Source organism: Mercenaria mercenaria, unplaced genomic scaffold (assembly GCF_021730395.1).
Source record: "Mercenaria mercenaria strain notata unplaced genomic scaffold, MADL_Memer_1 contig_1068, whole genome shotgun sequence".
Classification (NCBI taxonomy): Eukaryota; Metazoa; Mollusca; class Bivalvia; order Venerida; family Veneridae; genus Mercenaria; species Mercenaria mercenaria.
Window position 1 is genome coordinate 40,266 of NW_026459038.1, and position 25,582 is coordinate 65,847.

At 34.9% G+C, this 25,582-nt stretch overlaps 1 protein-coding gene across 1 annotated transcript in view; it reads left to right on the forward strand.

Moving 5' to 3' along the window:
• The window catches only part of LOC123563773 (uncharacterized), a gene marked incomplete at its 3' end in the record, with an annotated part of 38,469 nt that extends 13,326 nt beyond the window's left edge, over positions 1–25,143 (forward strand). The window contains 8 exon segments of the mRNA XM_045356784.2: positions 649–810; positions 3,233–3,460; positions 5,822–5,990; positions 9,287–9,387; positions 17,312–17,553; positions 21,607–21,772; positions 22,901–23,082; positions 25,023–25,143. Of these exon segments, the coding sequence (XP_045212719.2) occupies positions 649–810; positions 3,233–3,460; positions 5,822–5,990; positions 9,287–9,387; positions 17,312–17,553; positions 21,607–21,772; positions 22,901–23,082; positions 25,023–25,143 (1,371 nt within the window).
• Between the last annotated feature and the right edge of the window lie 439 nt (positions 25,144–25,582).

Sequence of the window (25,582 nt, forward strand, 5' to 3'; positions counted from 1 at the left end):
ACATAAAACAGACAAACAAACAAATAAACTAATTATGTTCCAAGCATTGACATAAATGCTACTAGGTTATATTCATGCGCCCTGCCCCTTCGAAGAGAAGAAGCTATTATATCGATTTAGTTAAGCTGGCCGGTCGTTGCGTCTGCAGACAGTTCGGTTTCCGATCTGAAACTGAAAAATGCATTGGCCTACAGATGTCACACTTTAAAGGATAACTGCAAATGGTTAGAAGCTTTCGGGTCAGTTGTTAAGACATGATTAACTGTTGTCACTACATGTTTCTATTTTATAAGGGATTATTAAGTCAAATGTCAAGGTCGTAAAAGGTCGCAGGGAGGTTGCGATTGAAAACAAAAAAGTCAATCAATAACTGGAGAACATTACAAATGTGAGTCCTTAAAAAACATCTTTATTGTCACTGAGTATCGTTTCAAGAGTTTCTACCAGAGCTAAGGTATAATAGTCTGGTGATTGTCTACGTAAAACTAGTGTAGCGTTCTCTACAATACCATTTCATATCTAAAGGTACGATTTAATTGAAAATAGTTGTGGACATATCTACATAAAGGATAAAAATATTTATTGTATTAGCTTTGTAAAAATTGCATGATTCATAAATAGAACAGAAAATATCTAAACATTTTCCAGGTGACGACTTCAAAAACTGCTACGAGATGTTATTCAATGTAGACTCTTCAGTTTGGCCTGCTGTTCTGACACAACTCAGTAAAAAAACTCAATGGAAGTCAATAGCATACCTCATACTTGGCTCTAATTTGGATTCTTGTACAGTTAGCGGATTAGTAACAGGTAATACAAAACTATTTTATCTATAGGAATTAATTAGTTATATACGTATATATTTTTCAGGTCGCATGCCGGTATTGATTTTACCTTTATTAAGTTGTGTTGGGCGACATGTGGTGTTCCACTATTTTATTTTATGATGACAGCAGCGTTGTTTGTGCCGTATGTCGGCTGTAAAGAGTCTCCCCGTACTTCAATCAGAGCTGTTATATTTCGATCTCTTCAGCACGACATTTATGTTGTGTTAGTGCACTGTTTAATTTTTTAGCTTTGGTATTTCGGCTTGAGTGGTTCCAATACTCCCGCTTTAAAAGCTTTGGATATTGTTTAATCACCACTTGGATATGGGACCTGCTTTTTAATTTTGTCTTTTGCGCAGGCTCCATAACCACAGGTCCCCTCTGTAAGTTCTAGTATATTTAGTTCAGCCCATAGTTTTTTCGTTTAGGGCAAAGCCATTATTTTATATAAGGATCAAATGCCACTTTTCATGGAATTGCACCCTGCTTCGTTGAAGGTTTCATGTGTACCGCCGTATGAATACATCTGCGGATGTGTCTAAATTATATTCTACTTCTTATGACATGTGTAAATGTTGAGTACTGCTCAACCCGGGAATAGAAGGCGTGGACAGTAGCATGCATTTTCACTACCGTCCATGAATAGGCTCAATCAAACCTTGTTGGTAGACCTGTGGTTTTCCACTTATTCATTTCCTGTAAATATCTGGGTTGAAGATCATTTAACAGCTTGTTAAAACTGTGCATTTTGATGGGTGGATGAACAATTCTATAGGTTGTCGAATGGAATAGATAATAATTTCTAATGGGGTACGCAGGTGCTCTGAGCTGTACCGTTAGACAGTATAATCCGTTGCAAGACTCCTGTGGAAATAGCTTACGTCAAAACCTGAATCCCCTCGGTAGTGAGACTGCGGCAAAGTTCGACTACAAAACTGCCAACTCTGATACGGAGTCATCTACAGTCAACTCGTTCTCATTTTGGTCATTTCGTATCCCTTGACGCTTTCAAAAATAGTCATTTCGCCCCCCACTTTTCGGCCCTCTTTTTGACTTATTTATTTCGAAGGTTATGATTAATGTAATTATGGTGTACAATATGTGTTCTGTAAAACATGTTCTAAATAAAAAGCATGAAACTTTCACTTTAAAATCTGCATTACGTTTTGCTTTACAAATACCTGATCGTATGTAAAAGTGGAGAGTGCATGCACGTTTCGAAGCTTAAAGTGTGCATTGACTAATGCGGCCGTTTATCTTTCTTTTTCTTGTTTATGATTTAAACAAATGAGTGGCGTTGACTCTGTTTCTGAACATGTTCTATATGAGTCCCTGTTATGTTTATGATAGTTTTATCCGGATTTTGCTAGAACCATAAATAAATGAATACTGCATTATTCATTTAAAAGTATGCAGAGGTTGTACTAGGGCGTTTTGTTTTAAATTTTATAGACATCTTATTTGATTTAAATGATAAATACTGAAGTAGTTGTGTGAATATTTTCTTCATCAAAATCAAGTCTTGTATTTCTTTCATTCATTCATTCATTCATTCAATGACTTTACGCTTTTGAATATTGAAATTCATTTGCTAGAACACACAGGAACCCTTTAAAATCGGTAATCAAACTGCTTTAAAGGTGTTCAGTCTGATTTAATTGCACATTTTAATGGATTTGTTACAAACTTTAACGACTGGTTATTTGTACTTATTTATGTTCAGTATGCGCTTTTTATATATTAGATTTTCACGTGAAGCATTATTTTGAATGGAAAATTTGTAAACACGACTGAAGCAATATTTTTTCTGTTCTACTATCTGGAGGTCATTGCCTTCATATGAAAGGTGAGGTGGCGTGGATGTAATTACAAGTTGTTACAAATTCAATTAAACATTTCTAACATAGATTTAACTCTGTGAAATTGAACTTTATGTTTCTTGAAAAAGTCTTTGGCAACATCTAGAAAAAGTGAAAAATGTCAAAACAATGTTCCTTATCTTTAACAAAACAAGTAGTAAATCGATTGGGAGTATTGCAAAATACTCATAGTACTGAGCCGAATAGGCCCTTTATGATGATGGAATAGTCTGGCCTACTCATACGTTAAACAAAATGTGCTTGTTAAGCGTTAGGATCTTGAACTACAAAGTATGTTTTTCCTATTAGACTTTGAACTCCATTAGGCTAAATAGAACGATCTAATCAACCAAATGTCAAGACGTATAATATATGGAAGACCAAATATATATAGGATGGAATATCTAAATATTAGTCTTTGATGAAAGTGTGAGATTGCTGTTCATTTAGTTAATTTTCGGCAAAGTAGTTGTAATCCATTCGGTTTTGTTAACTGTACACCATCCTGTGGCGTTAACAATGTTTAATTTTAATTGCCCTTTTCAGCAGATTGTATAGACCCGTTCTGTGCTGGTGTGGCTGGCAAGAGTTCTACCGCTGATTTAGAAACTAGGACTATTTTCAAGTACTTGGAACAACATGATGGCAAGGTAATTGCTCATTGGTTGGATGCTGTCATGGTCGCAGTGTACTCGCATGGGGGTGAACAGACATTGAGAAACTTGGCAGTAGGCTGCCCATTACACGCTGTCACAAGATTCGTCTTACAAACAGGTTAGACTTACCTTTTGCGATCACTATATATGTTAAAAGTATTTTATTCCTTTGTTTCAAGGTTAATTGATAGGTAATAGACAAGATATATACATAGGAAAATGTTTTGCACGTTTAAAAGATCAAATGAAAAGGACCAGAGAAACGAACGCGTATTGACTGTATTGAAATGTAATAGTCACATTGATTAATTTTCCAAACATACAGAAATAAAGGCTTTATAATCATTTGGAAGAACTATTATCAAAATCAGTTAAATATAATAAATTGTCAAGTGCAGTATATATGTTTATTTATTGTTTGTTATAACAACAGCTAGACATTGGTCTGATGGATACGGTGTTCCGTTTGGACAATCGTGACTTTTTATTTAATACTAAACCACGATGTAGGTGGTACGATGACGAAAGCGCGATGGCACGATGATGAAACAACGATGGTAAGATGGTGAAAACGCGATGGCACGATGATGAAATCGCGATGGTACGATTTTCATCATCGTACCATCGTGCCATCGCGTTTTCACCATCGTACCATCGCGTTTTCACCATCGTGCCGTCGCGTTATCATCATCGTACCATCGTGGTTTCACCATCGTACCATCGCGTTTTCACCATCGTACCATCGCGTTTTCACCATCGTGTCATCGCGTTATCGTCATCGTACCATCGTGGTTTCACCATCGTGGCATCGCGTTTTCACCACGGTACCATCGCGTTTTCACCATCGTACCATCACCTTCCGGTTAGAAATGCGTAGTCCGTGCACTTTTATTTTTGTCAACAATAGATGAATGTATCTCAATGTATTTTGTGAGTGTGTGAGTTGGGTTTTACGGCGAATCGACACAAAATGTTCATTTATCGCCGACTGTATTTTGTGAGAGTCTCTGCTGTTTTGTGAAATGTTTTACAAAATGTTCAGTGCTCAGTTCATTAAAACTATAAAATCTTCAAGGCCACGTCCTTTATAATTTATGTATGCATAAAAGTAAATAAAAAGCTGGGTGTAATAGTCACATGGTATTATTCAAACTCAGCTTTAATATTCTTGTTAGGATGTAGAAGGTACATAGTGCAATATGAAAATGAGATTGTATCTAGCCTGTATTTTACTGACACATATACTGTACCACTGCGCATGACCACCGGAAGGCGATGGTACGATGGTGAAAACGCGATGGTACGATGGTGAAAATGCGATGGTACGATGATGAAAACGTGATGGTACGATGATACGATGGTGAAAACGCGATGATACGATGATAAAAACGCGATATTACATCGACATTTCACCATTGTACCATCGCACCATCGCGATTTCATCATCGTGCCATCGCGTTTTCACCATCGTACCGTCGTTGTTTCATCATCGTGCCATCGCGCAATCGCGTTTTCGTCATCGTACCATCGTGTATCGCGGTTTAGTAATAAATAAAAAGTCACGATTGTCCAAACGAAACACGTAGATAGACGATACTTAATTTTGCCAGAACCACTTTGGCAAAACACACTCATTCTGGGTTCACTGTGCAAAACCAGAGTTATGATCATTCACTTAATCAAAAATATGCAGGTAAGTCAGAAAAGTTTGTGTACATGCATGTCAAAATGTATATGACTTAAGGTATTGAATACTTGGAAGAATGTTGTTCTGCATGGAAGTTGAGGAGTTGTACAGTCAAACCTGTCTAATAAGACTACCCTTGGGAGAGCCAAAAGGTGGTCTTTATTAGGAGGTGGTCTTTATTTACAGGTTAATTTACACTGTAAATTTTAAAATGGAAAACAAAACGAGTAGTCTTTAGAGCCAGGTGGTCTCTGTTCAGAGGTGGTCTGTAACACAGTTTTGACTGTACATGTATTTGAGATTTACCACCCCTTGCTCTCCCCCGACCCAACAGAACTTTCAGTTTTTTTAATCTTGATTTTCTTCAATATGTGTTGTGATCTATATACCCCGCATCCACCATCACCATCATCCCTGAAGACTCGGACCTCCAACTAAAGGTAATATGGAAATTAATTTAGTCTTGCATTGTCAACACATAACATATAATCATATAGTGACAGGAAGTGGGAGCACCACAGTCTTTTCGGCATACATTTAATTTGAATATGATGTGGTCATTTTTGGAATATTTTTTATCATATATAATTTTGGTTAAATCATTTTGAGAAACTTGATGTCGTATTGAACATTTTTGGTATTCAATGAAGTGGTAAGGAAGAAATGATTCACTGAGATCTCGAAAATTTTCAATTTTTGTGACGTATTTTATATATCACTTTCATGTTGCCTTCACTTTGATGACCACAGATGCTACCTTAAATTAGAAACGTTCTGTGTTTACTGTTTTAGGAAGGACTTCACTTCTGGAAGTATTTCCACGTAAAGGCCCAAGATGGAGTGACATGAACACTACGGGTGAATCAGAATCAGTTTTTCATTTACTCGCAAAATATTCTCCGCCTGTTCCAGCAGATTTCCTTGTAAAAGTGACTAAATCAATACTTGAGAAAGGCTATAGGTAAGTTTGTTTCAACAAGACAGAAAGAGAAAAATAAGGTTGAATTTTAAGAAAGGTATCCATTTTAGAAAGTAACAATTCCTGCTATATATCATATATTTACAAGAGCTGTATTAGTGACCTGGATAGCAAGATATTCATGAAGAATGCCTGTTATCTTTCAAATCTGAAAATTTTAAAACATTCATTCTCTTTACTTTTTAAAGACTTAGTCACCAAACGCATGTAAATACGTAACGCCAAGAACGTCATGCATGGCGTGTATATTTTATGTGTTGCCGCTTATTTTGTTTTAAACATAATGAACATGATTTTTCATGTTAAATTCTTGAATATATTTTGATAACTCCTACTCCAAACCTCTATCGCTCTCACTGTAAACGTCTATTATGATTTACTTCATATAAATTTTCCATAATTTCCTCTATCTGCAAAAAAGAAAAAAACAGCCAGAAAATAAGGAAAGTTCATGCTTTGATGAAGGTGGGGCCTAAAGAATTAGTTCTCATTATACATTTTCATCCTTTTCTCAGAACAGAAATTCACAGCCTGATGAAGTGTTTGATGATATTTATTCCTTTATTTAGAGTTCTGTTCCTTTGATAGGTATCCTTTAAAGTGCATTATAGTTTTTAATAGATGGTCACATTCTTGAATTATATCACTTTTAATTTTTTGGGGAATGATACAGGAACCTAAAAGTAATTGATTTGTTTGTAACTCTTTTTTTCTGGCGATTTAGGGGAAATGTGTGTCCTTAATTATGTGTTCGCTATTTGAACAACTGCTCTGTCTGTTTTAAAGATAAAATTAATAGCTTTATGGAAATTCTACATCACACATTTGAATATACAGATACAATTTAAAATGATTTTATAGACATATATTATAACCATGTACTTTTAGTCTTTTCACGTGCCTTTTATCTTTAAACCTCCGTTTAATGGTGTACGGGTGTTGGAAATCCATGACAACACAGATAAATTTCGTTTGTAAGTGGATTTGTCTTAGATAACTGTTAACAAGTTTATACTTTCTTCATAAATTCAAGAAAAACAATGATTTTCCAGCATTTCAAACTACTTTTATGCAATAACTGTATCATGTCACAACTACAGTTTTTTTTCCATCTATTGGCCCATATATATATCTTAATACCGGACTCTCAAGAAGAAACTCAGTACTACAGTTAAATCAAAACAAATTTTATGTCAGTGGTCAGATATTTGCGTTAACACCGTAACATTTATATGTGCCTTTAGGGATAGAATTTGAATTTGACTCTCAACCTTGATTTATATTTTAATTGAAATACTAAAAGGTTTGTAATGTTCATCTAAGGTATTTGAGTAATAGTCTATGAAGTATGAAATTCTACATTCACTTGAACGCCGTTACCAATACATTACATACACTTTATTGCTACCGTAACTCGTCCTTGTTCATATACGAGAAGTGTTCAAAAATACCCGGCAAAGTGCTCTGATCCCTTTATTGAAGATCCTATTTTGCTACAGTTTGAAAATATGACGGATAAGAATTTACTAAATGTGAATACTTAAAATACAGATTTCAGAACATGCCCATTATTAATTTAACGTTTCTAAGACAACGTCACCACCTCTAAAGCAGCCAAACGTCATTATGACGCAGAAGTATCACATATAAATAATCAGTACAACTCGTAATTACCTGTAGTTCAATGTTTATTGCCATTAAATGCTTTTTTCTACACTTTCATACTAACAAACAAGTACTGTTCATATGTTATTCCTATTGTATTATTGAAACTGGACACTGAGCTGTGATGCAAAGATAAGTAACAAGGAGTTCTTAAAGTTTCAAAACATGATTGAACGTTATTGCTTTCTAACGTCTGAATCGCGGGCCGTCAGCAATATTTTCCTGCTCACTTTTAAACCTCCTGTACTACTAAATACAAGGCATTTTACCTTCAACATTATGCAGCATGGCATTTGTCTCTTTCCTTGATGTTTTATTCAAAACGCAAGATGTTTTCTCATGTCTCCGTTCAAATAATGATTTTCAAGTGATGATCAACACAATATGCCTACCAAACATTTTAATGATGTCGCATTTAACTTTGACGTTAGTTGCGTAACGCTCACATTTAACGTTAATATTTTGCTTATTAAACAATAATTAATTGAAATGTAGGAAAATGGTAAATATGCAAAACAGAAAAAAAGACAAAATTTGTTACATGATGTTGCCGTGGGGTCTAGCATTTACTGATCATTTTTTATCCATAGAAAATATGATTTTGACATATCAACTAAGTATTCCTTAATGTACTTAAAATATATAACAGTTTATTTTATGCTAACTAATGAAATACTGTATTCTATCAGTTAAATACTTTCATATCTCATCAATCACACTGTGAAATATGAAATCTATATTTCTCCATTCAAAGAGAATTTCATAACGTTGTAGGGATAACTTATGTTTTTTTGTGTTATGACGTCTGCAGAATCCCGAGGGATTGGTTGGTGCCCGAGCCCGCAGGGCGAGGGTACCAACGTATCCCGAGGGATTCTAAAGATGTTATAACACGAAAATAACATGCGCTAACGCTATTCTAGCATAAAACGCGAAAAAAAGAATAAATGAATACATTATCCCTTAACGTCATTAAATTTCCATGAAATGCGCGGGAATATCCGAGTTGTTTTTTCACGTTGACGTCATTTCCATTTGAATTATCCGTTTTGGGCCGTAATGCGTTAACGCCCTGCCACGGAACGCGCATATATAAAAAGGTGTTATAACAGCACGTGAACGCGAGAATCTCTCTGTTAACACACGTTTTCTCTCCTGTTAAAACACCCCCCAAAAAGTGACAAGAACAGCAGTTTTATGCTAGAATATGCAGCAAAAAATAAAATAAAATGGAACTTTATGTTGTATGCGTCTTTATAATGTCACAGCACGTCTGACGTCATGTCTGTTTACGCGCGTTTGTTTCCCGCGCTGAGATTAAAAATAGTTGCAAAATTTGTTTGTTTTTTGTGAATATGGAATATATCTCATCTCGAAGTGAGAAAATATTCACATTTTCACTCGCGCTATGCGCTCGTGAAAAAATTTGAAATTTTTTCACTTCTCAGTGAGATATATTCCATATTCACTCAAAACAAACAAATATCCTCTATTTCATTGACTTTATATGATACATGAACAAACGAGAACACCTTTCTAGGTATTTTTGAACACCCCTCGTTCTTGTTATTGCACTAATGCATTCACGATACTTTTTTATGTTTAATATTCAGAAGCATTATGGTTAGAGATGTGAATAATAAACTCCCGTTTGACCTCCTGGATATTACGTACCCGATGGGTGTGTTCGACTTGTTCCTGCCAGACGATTCGCGTAAGTTGCTTATATCTCCAAGTACCGATATTTCAAAGGTAACACATTAAAGTTTACATCTTTAATTAACAATACTATGTGACTGTGCTGCTGCCAAACCTATGGGATATGTTAGTACACGTTTTTAGTCTAACAAGACAAAGTTTATAGTTTCGACACAATTCCAAAGTCGTATGGCGCCATGAAAAGATCAAATTGCCAGTAACGTGTGCCTACTTTATACCTTTTACCCCTTTAACAATGTTTCTGTTTCATTACTTGGTACAGATGTTTGCCACAATGAGACAACGTTCAGAACGCATGTCTTTGACATACCTATTCAAAGTCAGTATTGTTCCGGCATTTATGTCCACTCCATATCTTTTTACACAATTACAATTTTCATTATCCAAATGTGCAAACGTTCTACCTTCCCATGCCCCCTAGCACCAGTCTAACTTGGATTCTTTTATATCGTTTATATGTTAGCTTCAAATAAAGCAATATACATTTTTGCTCTACATGTTCCCAGTAACTTATGATTATATACGACTTTTAGTCAAGGTCATTCAGTTAGATCACGGGTTATTCAGGTGTATCTAAGTCTGCAGCGTATTTATCAATGACAGAATTATTGAAGGCTTGGTATATTACTGGGCAAGCTTGAATTAGTTTTAGGTTGCAATCATAGTCCAAAATGTGTTTTGTTGTAGATAAAATCTGGCATAATGAGTCATATGAGAATGTGGCAGTTATATTTTTGGCTTGGTTTTATTGCTTATTGTACTAAGAAAAGATTTAGATCATTTTCATTGTGAATTTCCAGGAGTTTTAGTATTATTCATATAGAAAATGTCTATATACGCGTATTTGCTAAACGACTATTTTCATGGGAGCATTTTCAGAAGGTGATGTTTTTTCAGAACAGATTATTTTTCTTATATGTAACATAACATAAGATGGTAAGAAGACATGATATCATGATATACTAAATGACCATGTTTAGTTTTCATATCATTGAAATGCTCTAAATTACTCAAAATTTCATTGTCTATAAGAAATAAAGAAGGAACTGAATTGGTATAATGTAACCTAGAATATTAAATACAGTACCTATTTTGAAGACTGAGAAACGTGTTACGTAAAAACTTCAATCTTTTTCCTTTCACAATTCTGTAGCAATCTCAAAGCAACTGAGTGAATTCACAGCATGAAATTTGGCGTGTAGCCAGCTGTCTAATTTATTTTGGGGCGAATTCAGTTTTATTGAAAATACATCTTAAAGACATTGTGTCTGACATCATTCGTCCTCCACCTCTGATTCATGTGGGGAAGTTGGCAGTTACTTGCGGAGAACAGGTTTGTACTGGTACAGAATCCAGGATAACTGAAATACTGTTTATAAACGGTGTTAATCCAAACAAAGAAAAACAATATACTAATTATAACTTCAAAACGAGAATTTATAATAATAGTATTGTTTTGTTCATTTCGGTGAGTATGTTTGTCGGCAGACTGGTTTGGTTTTCGAGAAGTGCTAGAGAACGCTTAAGCCTATAGCCAAAGAACTGTATACAGTTGTATATGACCCCTTTAAATTTGAAAGTCATTATATGAAGGGTCAAGGTCACATTAATCTTGTTACTATAAACGTAATTTGAAGAACAATTAGGACTACACCCGCCAAACTCTATAGGATTAAAATAATACCCATGGGAAGTAGATGACGCCAGTCATTTGGGGGTTAGTGTGAAAATAACAAAATGTCATGGCTATTTAGAGACAGTTTCTAATCAGTAATTGGTAGACGTCTTAAGAACTCTTAAATGGAAACAGTTTGCTATCAATAATCTGAAAACGCTAGGATAGAAAGTACACAATCTTTATAGGGTTAATAATATGTGTCATGTGTTTACGAATCGGATAGAAATATCCGTCCCGAGGGCACATGCACATTGGGCGGTAATGAGGCTTGCCGAATTACCGCCCATGCGCATCAGGGCGAGGGACGGATATTTCCATCCGATTCGTAAACACATGACAGATATTTTTTCTTGCATATCGTATACATATAAGCATTTTATTCTGGCAGATTATTTTCCTTGCATACTGTATTTTACAAAAGGTAGAAATACTTTCTTTTTAGCACTCTTTCTTGTAGTAGAGAATGAACACAAAGTGCGGGAAATTAAATAAAAAAATCGGCCGCCATTGGCGTTTACTCTCTAAAAAGGAGGAGAACATGAATGTTCACGTGAATTACTTGGGGAGCCACTCAAAATGGATTTAAAAATGAATAATCGTCGTTTTGTACTGAAATACCTTGAAAGCTCAACAGACTGAACAGTTCGTATATTCAAAACAAATTTCAAATGCAAGGAAGACAATTTTACTCACATGCAACGTTCGAATTCCAAGTTAACTGTATGCTGTATCCTAAGGTCCGATTTAGATTTCTACAAATTATCAATTCCCAATTTATTTTTCCACCGTCCAATCGGAATACAACTTCATTTTTGTTCTATGTCGAACAACTACACTCAGTAAGTGGCTCCGGCACTCTAGATGATATTCAGGTACCAATTGCACCATACATATGAAACAATGCGTTGATTACACCATTTTTCATACGCATGGCTAAAAAAATAACCTGTATTCTACGATTTAAAAATCCTTCCTTCCCATTGAATGTATTTCAAAGAATTATCCTCGATATATTACCCTTTCCAAAATTAATTTCCATAAAACTACTGCTTTGAAAACACACTACACTTTTCTATCGCGTCCGATTTGAAAGTGACATCACAAATGACATAAAACTGAATGACGTCACAGTAGACTTGCCTTAAGTACTGTTCATCTAATCAGTGGCGTACGCTTCTTTAAGACACGGCAGGCCTGCGACTGCAGATATCCGAGAAAACGAAAAATAAAAATGCTAAATAAGTAATAAAAATGGAATGGTAAGTGGGGTAAGGCTATAGGAGCTTATGATAATCTAAAAATCCGTATTGAACATGTAATTAGAGCTTATTAATTTTATTTCCATGATTGATAAAAACATATACCAGTAGTTTAACTATTATCTCGCTCGTATACCACGGCCCCGCAAAATATCGCCCTGTAACTTTGTTAATGTCGGAAAATAAACATTGCTTGCAGCTTGTAGTCACAGGTGGCAGTAACGTACCTAGGATACAGTATGGATCCATGAGCCATATGCACTTAAATTTTCTACAATTATAATGTTTTCTTAGGAAAAAATGACAAAAAGCCATTTTGAAAAAAATTTTGCTTCTGTGAAAATGAGCCATGAGAAAGGTTATCAAGAACAGTTTGACATGTGCATTGCTTCCAGAGACTTCGATGCGAAAAATGTGTGGGATTTATTCGGGTGGAGAAATTACTATCGTTTCGTATGCCGTTGCTCGCTCGTGATGCGTAAACGGTTTGGAACTGGGTTTTGAAGTAAGGTTTTTCTGAAAGATTAATCTTTTGCCGAAAAGGCGGCCAACCATTGATAAGGAAATATTGTTTTGAAAAAAAATACGGACCTGGAAGCAATGCACATGTCAAACTGTTCTTGATCACCTTTCTCATGGCTCATTGTCACAGGAGCAAAATTTTTTTCAAAATTACTGTAGTTTAACTGTACTGTATTGTAGTCAAACCCTGCACTAAATATTTTGGCACCAAATTTGAAAATGGCATCATCGGGTCCGCCTTACCCTGACCAGTGAGATAAGAGAGATGATTAGGGCCTAATTACGACGCATATGAACGGCAAAAAAAAGAAGTTTTATTTGCCCACAAAGCAGGCAGAACTAAAATCTATTTCCATTGAAGGGATTTCAATCTGGAATCCTTTTTAGGCGTAAATGGACGCATTACCAAAAGTAGGTCATTTTGTGAAACATGTTTCAATCGGCAAAACACTACACGGTAAAATCCTTCTATGTTTTTAAAAAGAAAATGTTAAAAATATTAGAATGATCCTTAAATCACTTAAACCAGAATTTGTATAATTTGATTTGATACAAAGAGGGGCCACACTTGTAAGTCTGCATTATTGTGCAACTTTTAAAAGATATGAATACAATCTCATAATTCTAACATTGAAGTTAAATTGAGAGGGCGCCGGTGCTGAAAGAAAAGTGTGTCAGAGAGGGTTCCCGTGCCGGGTAAAGGGAGTTAAGAGAGATCCTGTGAGGCAAAGAGGCAAAATTTTGTCGACTGCATGTGAGAGGGATCCCGTGCATTAGCGAAACCGAAAAAGTTTTTAAGGAAACGTGATGAAAAAAAAAAAAAAACACACACACACACACATGAAGTGTATTTAAAAATAAGATGGGATCAACGGCTTCACATCTGAGATACTAGATCGTGACTTAAAGCAAAGCAAAGTTCTCTCCGTCTGCATTCCATCTTCGTTTGAACTTGTGACAACTGATAAAACAAATTTAACGATAAAAAAGCAAAGGCATATGGCTACGTCTTCCCGTGGTTCAGATTTTTTTTGCACAAACTTTTGTTCAGGACGAAAAAGCCAGCTACGCCCCTGCCAACTATAAATTCGTAATGTTCAGAGCGTGAATCGCGGGTCAAATGCTATAGAGCCAGATCGATTTAGAATGTAGATCTGCATCATTTAAACATCTCTAAGGGTTTTGAAAGTTGAAAAGAATTTATAATTCTATAGTTTTAATATTGTCAAATTTTGGTCCTGTGTAAATACCGCTCTAAAGTCACAATTCCGAAAAAAAAATAATTTTACCAAATTGTGTAAATGGAGCCGAAATTTTGTTTTTATGGTAAAAAAGGTAAGCTTAACTATGCGCGGTCCAGGTAAGCTGAACTATGCGCGGATCCAGGGGGAGGGGACCGGACCCCTTGGAAAATCCTAAAAAAGGAAAGAAGAGAAGAAGGAAAGATAATGATTTTTCGAAAAGGCAACATTAGGGACCGCATTCAAAGTGTATGGGGCTGCTTCACGTAGAGCGCTAATTCATATTTATGTTAATTATCTCAAAGATACGAATAATTCTACCTTTTAATTTAACAGGTGAGCTCATAAAAATGTGAAAATAAGGGGTATATTGTATATACAATGGCAATGGAAAAGATGTTATTAAATGCTTCTAAAACGTCCCAGAATGCAGGAAATGAAACGCTGAATTTCAAAATATTCAGGGGGATTATGCTCGCTATTTCTTCTTTTAGCCTGTTCAACAAATACTTATTGACAACTCTTTATTTGTAAACGGCTAACATCCACATAAATAACCTCAAATTATTAAATATAAACAGACACATGTTTGCCATGGTAAGGGTTCGGTCGGAACACCACTTGAGAAATATGGCTGGATTCGCGCATGAAACCACGAAACTATGATGCTGAAAGTCGAAATCATTTCGTATTTTCACCATCGTGGTTTCGCGGTTTCGACTTTTTAGCATCTTAGTTTCGACTTTCCACTATCGTAGTTTCGAGTTTTCATCATCGTAGATTCGAGTTTTCACCATCATACATTCGACTTTTCATCATTGTATTTTGGACTTTTCATCATTGTAGGTTCGGCTTTTCATCATCAAAGTCTCAACTTTTAACATCGACTTCATCTCAGTGTTGTTATATTTTCTGGTCCTTCGGGATCATTGATTTCAACTCATTTAGATTTGAAGATTGAATACTGCTTAAGCCGGTACTAGGGGGCGTGGGCAGTGTTGCATTTTCCATTACTGCTCATGAACAGACTCAATCAAACCGAGTCTGCAATTTTCACTGTTTGCATTGTTCTGGGTGCTTCCGAGGGATCTACTTTCCAGATTTTATTATCTCTCAATGATTTCAAAAAAGAGGGCAATCTTTATATAATATAAGGAAAGCAAGTTATAAAACACAAATGAGTAATATTTTTGCAAGAACTTAGGCATAACAGTTACTATCATAATAATGAACTTTCAGACCTCTATTGATACTATGAAAGATCCTCAGTTTTCAATTTGGCAGTGGCTAGGTAGCCGGTTCTACCGGAACCTTTAGTCTAAAGGTCTAGGTAGCCAGCTCTATATCTACATATCATACATGAACATAAGTCAATAATCTTAGCTTGATTGGTTCTTATTGTTTGTTTGAACAAAATGATGAACTCTTTATTCTAAGGCAATTGTATTGTAAGATAATTACATATCAAAAGACCTAATTCTAAATGACCGCCGATAATTGACATCTTCTATCAAAAATGATTTTCAACATGTAACAAACTACAAAACTTTATTAAAGATTTTACTTTAGGAAGCTATAAACATGCCGATGACGATAAAGACAACTAAACCCAATATCGGCCGATATGATATGAGCGAGTAAATACGGCGAAATAAATAGGTATATCATGAAAAGATCTTAAATAATTAATCACAAGAAATGTAATTTATTTAACTAAAATAATGATCCTTTATAATACAGTTTATCAAAGCCGGCTACCTTGACTTACATATTCATATATAACATCCCGAAAAAAAGCCAATTTATCGTAGTTACTAAAACATTAGCTAATGAAAGTTCTGCAAAAATGTCGTAGGGCCTAATGACAATTTTTAAATCTTAATTCAAAACAGACGTTAAGATATCGGGTTGTTTCCACGTACATTTCAATTTATTACGATTATGTCATGCTAAAATCTCGTATATTTGTGATAATTTAAGTACAGGCCTAACAAATAATGCTATTTTTACTTAAAGCACGTGTTGTCATGAAAAAAGGATTGCTTTGTATATCCTAAAAGTTAAGAAACGAGATTTTTGACGCCGGCCGACGATTTGTGTTTTCAGTATTTATTTTAGAATTTTTATTTAAAAAAAAGATTAAATGACAAAGTTATCAAGACAAACTTCATGATAAAAATATCAAGTAACTGATATCCGCTATTAAATTCGGAACTATAAATACCAGTGTTTCTTCCACTATGTCAATTGGTTTATCCCGGAAATCGGGAATCTTGTCCGTATTCTGTTCATGAGAATGTTCAAAGCGCTATCATCAAAGATATGTCTTTTTATTAATATGCAGGTAGATCTAGGCAAGTTATATTTTAGTATTTTTAAAAAATAAAAACAATTCATAACGCAAATACTGGCGACCCAGATACGCACGAGGGAAAATTAAGCTGGGCATGAGAAAGGGTAAGATATTCTACCTTTTTCTGCTTTACGGGTAACATTAATCTTAAAATCGTTTCAAATTTTGGGAAGCTCTTAAAACATTTTGATCTACTAACGATTAATACTCAAACATCAAAAATATGTTTAAATTACTCTGTAACTCTGGAAGTTAAACATACCAATTGTTCCCCGTATCATCTTTTATTAGTAACATTTATTTGAATTCATAAAACAACAGTGAGACTTTTTTAGCAATACAGAGTGAACTCGGCCCGAGTTTTATTTTCTAATACATTTAAACGTCGATAATTTTGAGTTGTCCCCTAAAAAAAGTATTACAGGGCGCCGCCATATTGTTTATATACAAGAAGCGACGCGACGTCATTTAGCATTACGGTCTATGGAGAAAAATACAAAATTGAACATATCAACTTCAAAAATTTTTCTTTTTGAAAAATGAAAAAAGTGCCTAGAGATATGGATCTGCGCTATATAAAAACATATTTTACGGCATCATAACGTCAATCATAACTTTAAAAATGATGTTAACCAGATTGGTGGGACAGACTTTAGTTGGCATTAACAGCACGAGAGTCATCTGGCATGGGGGTGCCAGATGAGTTTTGCCGGCATGGGTAAAATCACCGGAAACGCCAGTCCGATGTGCAAGAAAATATCCTGTGGGCATCGAAAGATCCTTTTAAATTCTACATACTTGAAACTGAAAATGATACCAGCCTAGTTTACTATTTTAACCGTCGTTTGTGTTTTTTATGCTTTCAGGTGAAATAAAAATGGGCAAATTGAATGAAAAAGGCCTTTCGAAGAGTCAAAACGGTAATTATTGCGAAGCAATTTTACTGTTCAACAAAGCTATCGACCTTTATCGGCCAGATGCAAAGAGCGATCGCTGTCTCTTTGAAGTTATACTTCGAAACAGGGCAAAAAGCTATATACAGCAAAAAGAATACCAAAGGGCGCTAAAGGATGCACGCGAAAGTATGAAATTCAATAACAATCAAGAAGTACGTATTATTTATTTTTGTTATCTCTTTTTATCTTTTAGCAAAAAACACTCATTGTGATCACCCACCTTGAAACCGTTTAGAGAAGTTGATGGAACTTAGACTTGATGGTCTTTGGATGGTACTTTTCTAAAGCGCTTGGTTACACATAGAGGTCACCAGAGCTAAAAAGTGAAAAATATTCAAACGACATCTCGTTAACCGATTGTCCTACTTTTGGTATAATTTAAAAAAAAAATATTTTTGGGGTTGGAAGGAATCCCTTAATTACATTCATCCGGAATTGTTTCCCTTGAACAGTTCTGGGATCATGCAGATATACTTCGAAATTAAGGATTATGGGGCAATTTAACACACCAGGTTTCAAAACTCTGACTTCCCTATCAACAAAACAATTTTTTGCACTGCAAAGAAAATGTGCCGTACTTTCACTTTCGTATTGTTTTCGTTGAATATCTCTGGAACTGATACAGATATTTTGTTTTGCAACTTGAAACAGGTTTAATGACTCAAAAGCAAGTTCGGAAATGAAATCAGAATTCAGAACTCTTGACTTTTCTTTGACATAATTATTTCCGTTTTGAACTTTACTACATGCACCGAACAATCAGTCAGTGTTGGTTTGCTTGAATATATCTAGAACTGATAAAGATATCATTCAGAACCGTAAAGAAGACAAGGACAAATATCAGACAGGGATGCCATATTCCAAAAACAAAGCCTCCCGAAAACGAAACCAACAGCACGCAGACGTGCACACTACAAACACACACATGTACATACAAAGCAAACACACGAGGACAAAATGAACACATAAAGCAACACAGTGGGGCACAGCCTTGGAACTTTTAGTGGCAAAACACCACTGGGGAGCTTAAACCGGTTTATGGTGCGCACCCAGCCTCACTCTTACCCCACCATGTTCCAGAAACACTGGACAGTGTAAATAAAAGTAATCCCCGCCAGGGGAAACCCTAACATACGCAAAGGCAAAAGAAGGCATGTTATATGAAAAAAGACAAGGACAAATATCAAACAGGGAATGTCATGTTCCAAAAACGCAGCCTCGCCAAAACCACCGCACGCAGACGTGCACACCACAAACACAATCACACACATACAAAGCAAACACACGGGGACAAAACGAACAAATAAAGGAACACAGTGGAGCACCGCACTTACCCCCACCATGTTCCAAAGACACGGGGCAGTGTAAATAAAAGTAATCCCTGCCTGGTGAAACTCTAACACACGTTATGGAAACAAAAAAGGCGTGGCATGTAAAACACAAATATGCTCCAGTATTAATCTATAAGAAACAAACCTTAAGAAGCAAAAACGTATGTACTGAATGCATTTGCAGAAGACATAGCAACAAGAAAAACGCCTTTAAGGACCCGACGAAACAGGCCAGAAGACAGATATCAAACAGTTAAAACCGGTTTTAAAGATCGTACGACAAGGTCACATCCAAGGTTTCATAATCCTAAATTGTGTCTGCCCTTTCTTTCTGTTCTTTCGTTAGATTTGTGGAAACGATACAGATATGTATAATTATTAATATTATTAAGATAGACTTTAGAACTATGAGGAGTGTTCACATATCAGGGTTCAGAACTTTATTAGTGTTTCCCGTTTTATTCTCTCGTAGACAAAGTTTAGGAGAGGGAATGCTGTAGTCGCCATGTTGATGAGTTTGTCCATCTGTCCGTGCGCCGGAGATAATTTTTAAAAGAATGGGTGGGCTGATTTTAGTTTTAGTTTTTGTATAAGATGACAAGATAAAGGTGATAGTGATTTTGGTAACCGTTACAATTTGCTCTAATTTTGGCAGTTCAGCCAAAACTGTTCAGCCAAATGCCGATGCCCGTTCTTCAAAAGATGAAAGGATTCATTCGAATCTATTTTGGCAATAATATACACGATTAAGAAATACAGGAAATCTAATTTTCTGGTCATCTACTTCAATGATGGGATCAGTGATCAAATGGTGTTCAACAGAAGTACTTTGTGTATAAGCTTTAGTACCATTTAGTTCGTTTCGTAAAGAAACCAACTGATGTATTATAGATGTCGTTGTATGTTTCAAATGTTTCATATTGGACACATATTCCACGGAATGTTGGACCGCCTAAAGTTACTATTAGACATCTGTGAGCTAAGAAGAGTGGACTGTGGACACCTAGGGCGATCTATATTTCACATGGAAAATTTCAAATCATTTAATTACATTACTTGCAGGAGGAAAATCATGCCATAATGGTGATTTGCTTCTTATGTCACCACTTTCTTGTGGGAGGATTTGACTTAGTCTGTATTTAACGTATTTACTTAGTCAAAAGTATTTAACGTTTTATACCGTCATTACACTTTATTGAAATGTTCTACAACATAACAAGTTACGCATCTGAGACAAATTGTTCAAAGTTACATGGTTTGATCGCCCTGTCCGTCGTCCGTCGTCCTGCTTGGACAATTTCGCTTTTACACTCCTGAGATTACTATTCTGTCCCAATCGTACAACAACTCTGATAGAATATTTGTGTTTTACAAAATGTCGGACGAGTTTTAAAGTGGTCAAAGGTATGAAACTGGGTATCTAGATGGCAAACAATGCTTATCTGTGGTTTCGCCTTAATCCTAGATAACGGAGGGAGACTTCATGAAGACTAATTTTAAGACTTTCCTATAGATTAAATAGAAAAACAAAATAATGTCTCTGTAGTGTAAGAAGGTTGTGTCTATAATTTAAATTACTAACATATATTTCATTAATTTTTCGCTATCAAAAATGGAACTTGATTTTATTGTGTTGATTTAGAAAAAAGCGTACATAAGATAAAAGATATTAACAACCACAGCAAATAATGTGTCTAAAGCGACACACACAAGGACAAAACAAACAAATAAAGGAGCACAGTGGGGCACTGCCTTGGAACGGTCAGTGGCAAAACAACCACTGGGGAGCTTAAACAGGTTTATGATGCGCACCTAGACTCACTTTACCCCCATCATGTTCAAAAGACACGGGACAGTGTATAGGCAAACTTTATGACTATGTTACATATAAATCGGGTAAAGAATTTAATGCCTAATGTCAACAAGGCTTTTGCGTTATTCTATTAGAGACTTAGTTTTTGACCCTGTTTCGTAGTATCCAGTAGGAAAAAAATCCTCTTGTTTTTATTTCCTATTATACAACCAGGGGAACAAGTTTTTATTCAAATACAATCTAGTTTCAAACTTGATCTTTATTTCACGAAGACAGTCAATCTGACAAGGTTTTATAAATAACGAGTATAAATTCTGGTTTTTATTGTGTTAACAATGTTTTTCAGATGTGCAAAAAACTCGGTCACGCAACTTCTAATGTTTAATGACATTGCTATACAAATTTATTACGGTCGTTCAATACGTTATTTTTATGGTATTCTTCTGGTGGATATGTTCAGTAATTATTTATATATCGAACTTTGCAGGCGGAATTTACCCCATTATTGTACATGTCTAGTTTAAACTTATGCAACCTTTGAAAACATTTTTTTCAAAAGCAGAAAGCGTTCAGGTTTATTATAAACTTTTGACACTATTTCAACAAATATTTTCTCATACTCTCTCTGTATATATATATATTGAGCATACACTGTAAATATATTTAAATCTGAAATATTTTCTTTAACTTGCTCAATGCATTTTGAAGAATATCGTTTTTATACCTTCGGCTGCAAAGCTCGATCTACAGGAGAGACGCTGATTCTACAATGGACTTAAACCATTAAATTTTGTTTTACAAACTCTGAATCAGACTTGAAAGGTGCTGGCTTTTTATTTGTAAGATTCAGAATTGGAATAATACCCAGTAACATTGTTAGGTAACAGATGCAAACACAGGATTGAAGTCATATCTACTATACAAAACATATTTATTTCCAGATATTACTCACCTACTGATCTGATAGGTTTAGCCATCAGTTTGCGTGGAAATGCATTTTTATTGTCTTATTGTCTTCATGCACTAGCATTATAAATATCATTCGTTTTCGTTACACATAGGCTCATTTGATAGCGGGCAGAGCATTGGTTGGTTTGCAGAAGTATAAACAAGCATGTACAGAACTTTTATATGCCTACGATTATGTTACAACATCAGTCCAATCGAGAGCGGGAGAAATACTTTCCGATTTGGCTCAACTCGTTTCTCAACCTACCATACACGAGTGTAAGTTTGCTTTATTTTTAAGTGTAGAGAACACCTCGAATGCTATCTATTTTGTGTAGGGAGCTTCTACGCTTTTCTGGTCTCTGTGGATTCGTTGATTATGATATATCATGATCTGGTAGTTTTATTAATCAGACATGAGTCTGTCGAATTTACAACAATAAGAACTTTAAAAAATATTGAGAGACGCGGAAAGATGATATTTAATAAAAAAAAAACAGCCCTACTTGGAAATGTTAAGCCAGTATAAGATAACTTCAAGGGCTATCCTTTTATATACCCGGACATGTTTCCCAATATTAAGTCTAGTATTTAAAATTTTGGTTAACATTCAAACAAGAAACATAAATAGAATTTGTAATTTTCAAACAAATTTTCTAATAAAACATGTTTATAGACTATATGAATTTTACTACATCTAATAGTATTTAAAAAAAATCATAGTCAAAGCAAAACCATACGAAAAAACTTTACTAAAAGAATTTATTCCACATTTAATGACACACACTTCTTGTGTTTACAAAGTTACCTAATTCTCATATCAACAGAGGCAGTCAGAATCGCATCTACTTTGCGGAATCGCAAAATTACAAAAAGTGTAGACGTTCTCTAAGCATAAACAAAATGTTTGTGTCCGCTATCACCTTTTTGAGACCTTCTGCCAAAACAACTTAGCCGTTGTCGCCAACAAAATTCCCCGCATTACCACACGGTGCTATTCTAAGATTTTGCTGTCATATGCTTTATTTTGATAGTTTTTAACTTGTTTAGTTGTAAACATAGGCTTAAGTACCATCTATACAGTGGTTTCTGTATGTTTTAAAGCATCATAGATAGATATTTTGGGTGCTTTAGTGAAATATATTTCTATTTACTGATATTTGATTCATTCTTCATCGACTTGTCTTGAAAATTTGATTATGACGATTTAATAGTACACCATAAGCAAATAGAGAGTAATTCGTGTTACTTTATGCAGAAACGATCTTTGAACATTATTATTGTGTACCATAGCGTACCTAAATCAGTCACGAAACATCTAACTACCTTGCAATGTGTTGAATGATTAAATATATTGTGTTTTGTTAATTTAGAACTAAGAAATTAAAACAACGTAACATGTTTTAGATTTTAGGTATATGGGTAATGGTAGACATGGACATGTATGGGCACAGGTGTGTCACTTTCTTGTACAAAAAGGCGATTGGAAAAGTGCCAGTGAAGCATACTACCTGTTTGAAATCAGTGGAAAGCCCGTCATACCATTGAAGCTCAATTTAAAGCCATTTTGTAGTATAAAGGATATAAGAGTAAGAATTACACCTTTTAAAATTGAATTATGAAACAGGCTATTTTTAATATTAAGCTGAAAACGATCAAGGTGTAAACGTCTGTGATGAAAGCACAAAACTAAGATAAATCTATTTTAAGTTATTAAAATATTACAAGAGCTCATTGCACCATACTTATCCAATGTTCAGTTATGTAGCATGTATAAAGCATATAAGGCATGGAGTTGGACATACATAAATAACGGCCCTTGACAACAGAACACATCAGGGCACCGCACTGGAACGGTCTGTGGCAAAATCACCGCTGGAAAGTTTTTAAACTAAACTATTGGAACCAAACGTTACATTATAATCCTACCAATTGTCTTGCATTTCAAGAAAATGAAATGAAAGAATCTGCCGCCTGACAATTCCATTACGTATGTATAGCAGCGTCCTTATGCTAGCAGAGAGATTTAAATTTGACATATGTATGACTTAGTATCTCATACGTAGGACATAGTATCTCCTATATATGACATAGTATCTCTTACGTAGGAGTAAGTATCTTCTACGTAGGAGTTAGTATATTACTAAGGAGATATTAAGTACTACGTAGGAGTAAGTATCTCTTACGTAAAACATAATATCTCCTGCGTAGGACTAAGTATATCTTAATTAGAAGTTGGTATCTCCTACGTGAGAGATATTAACTATTACGTAGGAGTTAGTATTTCCTACGTAATAAAAAACTGTAAAAAGACGTATGACTTAGTATCTTCTACGTAGGCCTTAGTATCTCCTACGTACGACCTAGTCTCTGCTACGTAGTACATAGTACATTATCTCCTACGTATATAATACCCATGGAATTGAATATGATTATGCACAATACCTTCTTCGAAAGGCAGAAACATTAAGGGCACAACGGACAGGACAGAGGGTATGAAACAAACAAGGTCGTCCCATGGTGGAATTAAGACCTAATTGTTCCATCATTAATTGTCCTGTTTAACAAATTTATGGTTATTGTCTGTCTCTCTGTCTGTTCTTGGGGGTGATGCTTTATCTCACTCTGTCCCTCTGGTAAGATCGCTCCGAGCCTGTACTAGTAGAGGATGAATTTCGCGCCCTGTGTGGCTGCGTTTGCTATATGCGCCTTTGAACGTGTTTATCATGAAAAGGGCACAATATAAAACTGGTATAATAATAATAATAATAATAATAATAATAATTTTAGGAATGTTTGAATGTTTCAATACAAAACAAAAGATACAAAAATAGCCCCGTAAGGAACCTAGTATTTTTAATGTAAATATGCCAGTCTCATATTTATATATAACTAAATGACAAAATACAGTAGTGGTATTGTAAAACTGTTAATACGGCCTTTTATGTAAGTATTAAATTGATCTATATAATGTAATGAATTTCCAAATATATACTGTTTTAATTGATGCTTTGATATGATTATTAAAAGACTAGAACGCTTTTCAGTTATACTATGTGTTCAGTGACATGACATTTTTGGTGAAATCAAATTCTTATGTATCCTACATATCTTTAAATAACAAATTTCCACTGTTGGGCATCACTTATGACCTTTTCCGAGTCTTGTATATACCTCTGTATGAAATGTAAATGAATAAATACTGTGAGAAGATCAATTACTTACCATTGTCATTAAGTTACTTTTTCGAAATTGTTTTCAATACAGTATGATTAAACTGAGTATCCATTTTTGGCCTCATTTTTCAGCAAATTAAGAACGATGGATCAAGTGTTCCTCCTTGTTTATTTACAATACTTAGAAAAGTACTTTTCGTGCTTTCTTTCAGAATATGATTCACAGTTTGCTTTCCTTATGCACATCTTGCACTGCATTCATGAGAAAACTAATCAATTTGTCATGATATCTTCACATTTATGTTACCTGCACCTACTGTCACACCTGATATCCATGTATCGTAATATTGCAGAGTAATCCATGGGTTCCCAATATGATATTGTATCTTTTACACTGCGGATCAGACAAAATGACCATATCTCTCGAAGAAGGCGACACGTATCTGCATGCTGCTGTTAGAATAGCATTGGTTTGTAAGTATGCAGCGAACACACACTTAAACATTATTTTAGATATTCATGTTTATTTTACAAATATTGAAATTCAGTTAGTAATTTAAACACAGATTTTTGTATTGTCGTTGTCCTACGCTGCACAGAATTTCACTGTAAACTTTTAAAGAACAGGTGTTAGTATCCTGAATCCTTAGATTTAATCCAAAGCTAGGAGATTTTTGAATAAATAAATTTATATATTTTAGAAAATATATAAAACGTTTTTAAAAAGTAGCCAAATCATTCTAAATCTCTTTGTTTAGTGAAGTTTCATGCTGTCTTATAAAATTTATGTCTCGTTGTTTTGAAAATGGAAATATTTTATATTTCGGGAACTTAGCTTCCGCATAAATGTCAGTATGTTTGTTTACATTAAATACTTTACTGGTGGCGTCATGATGTATTGACTGTGTAAGAT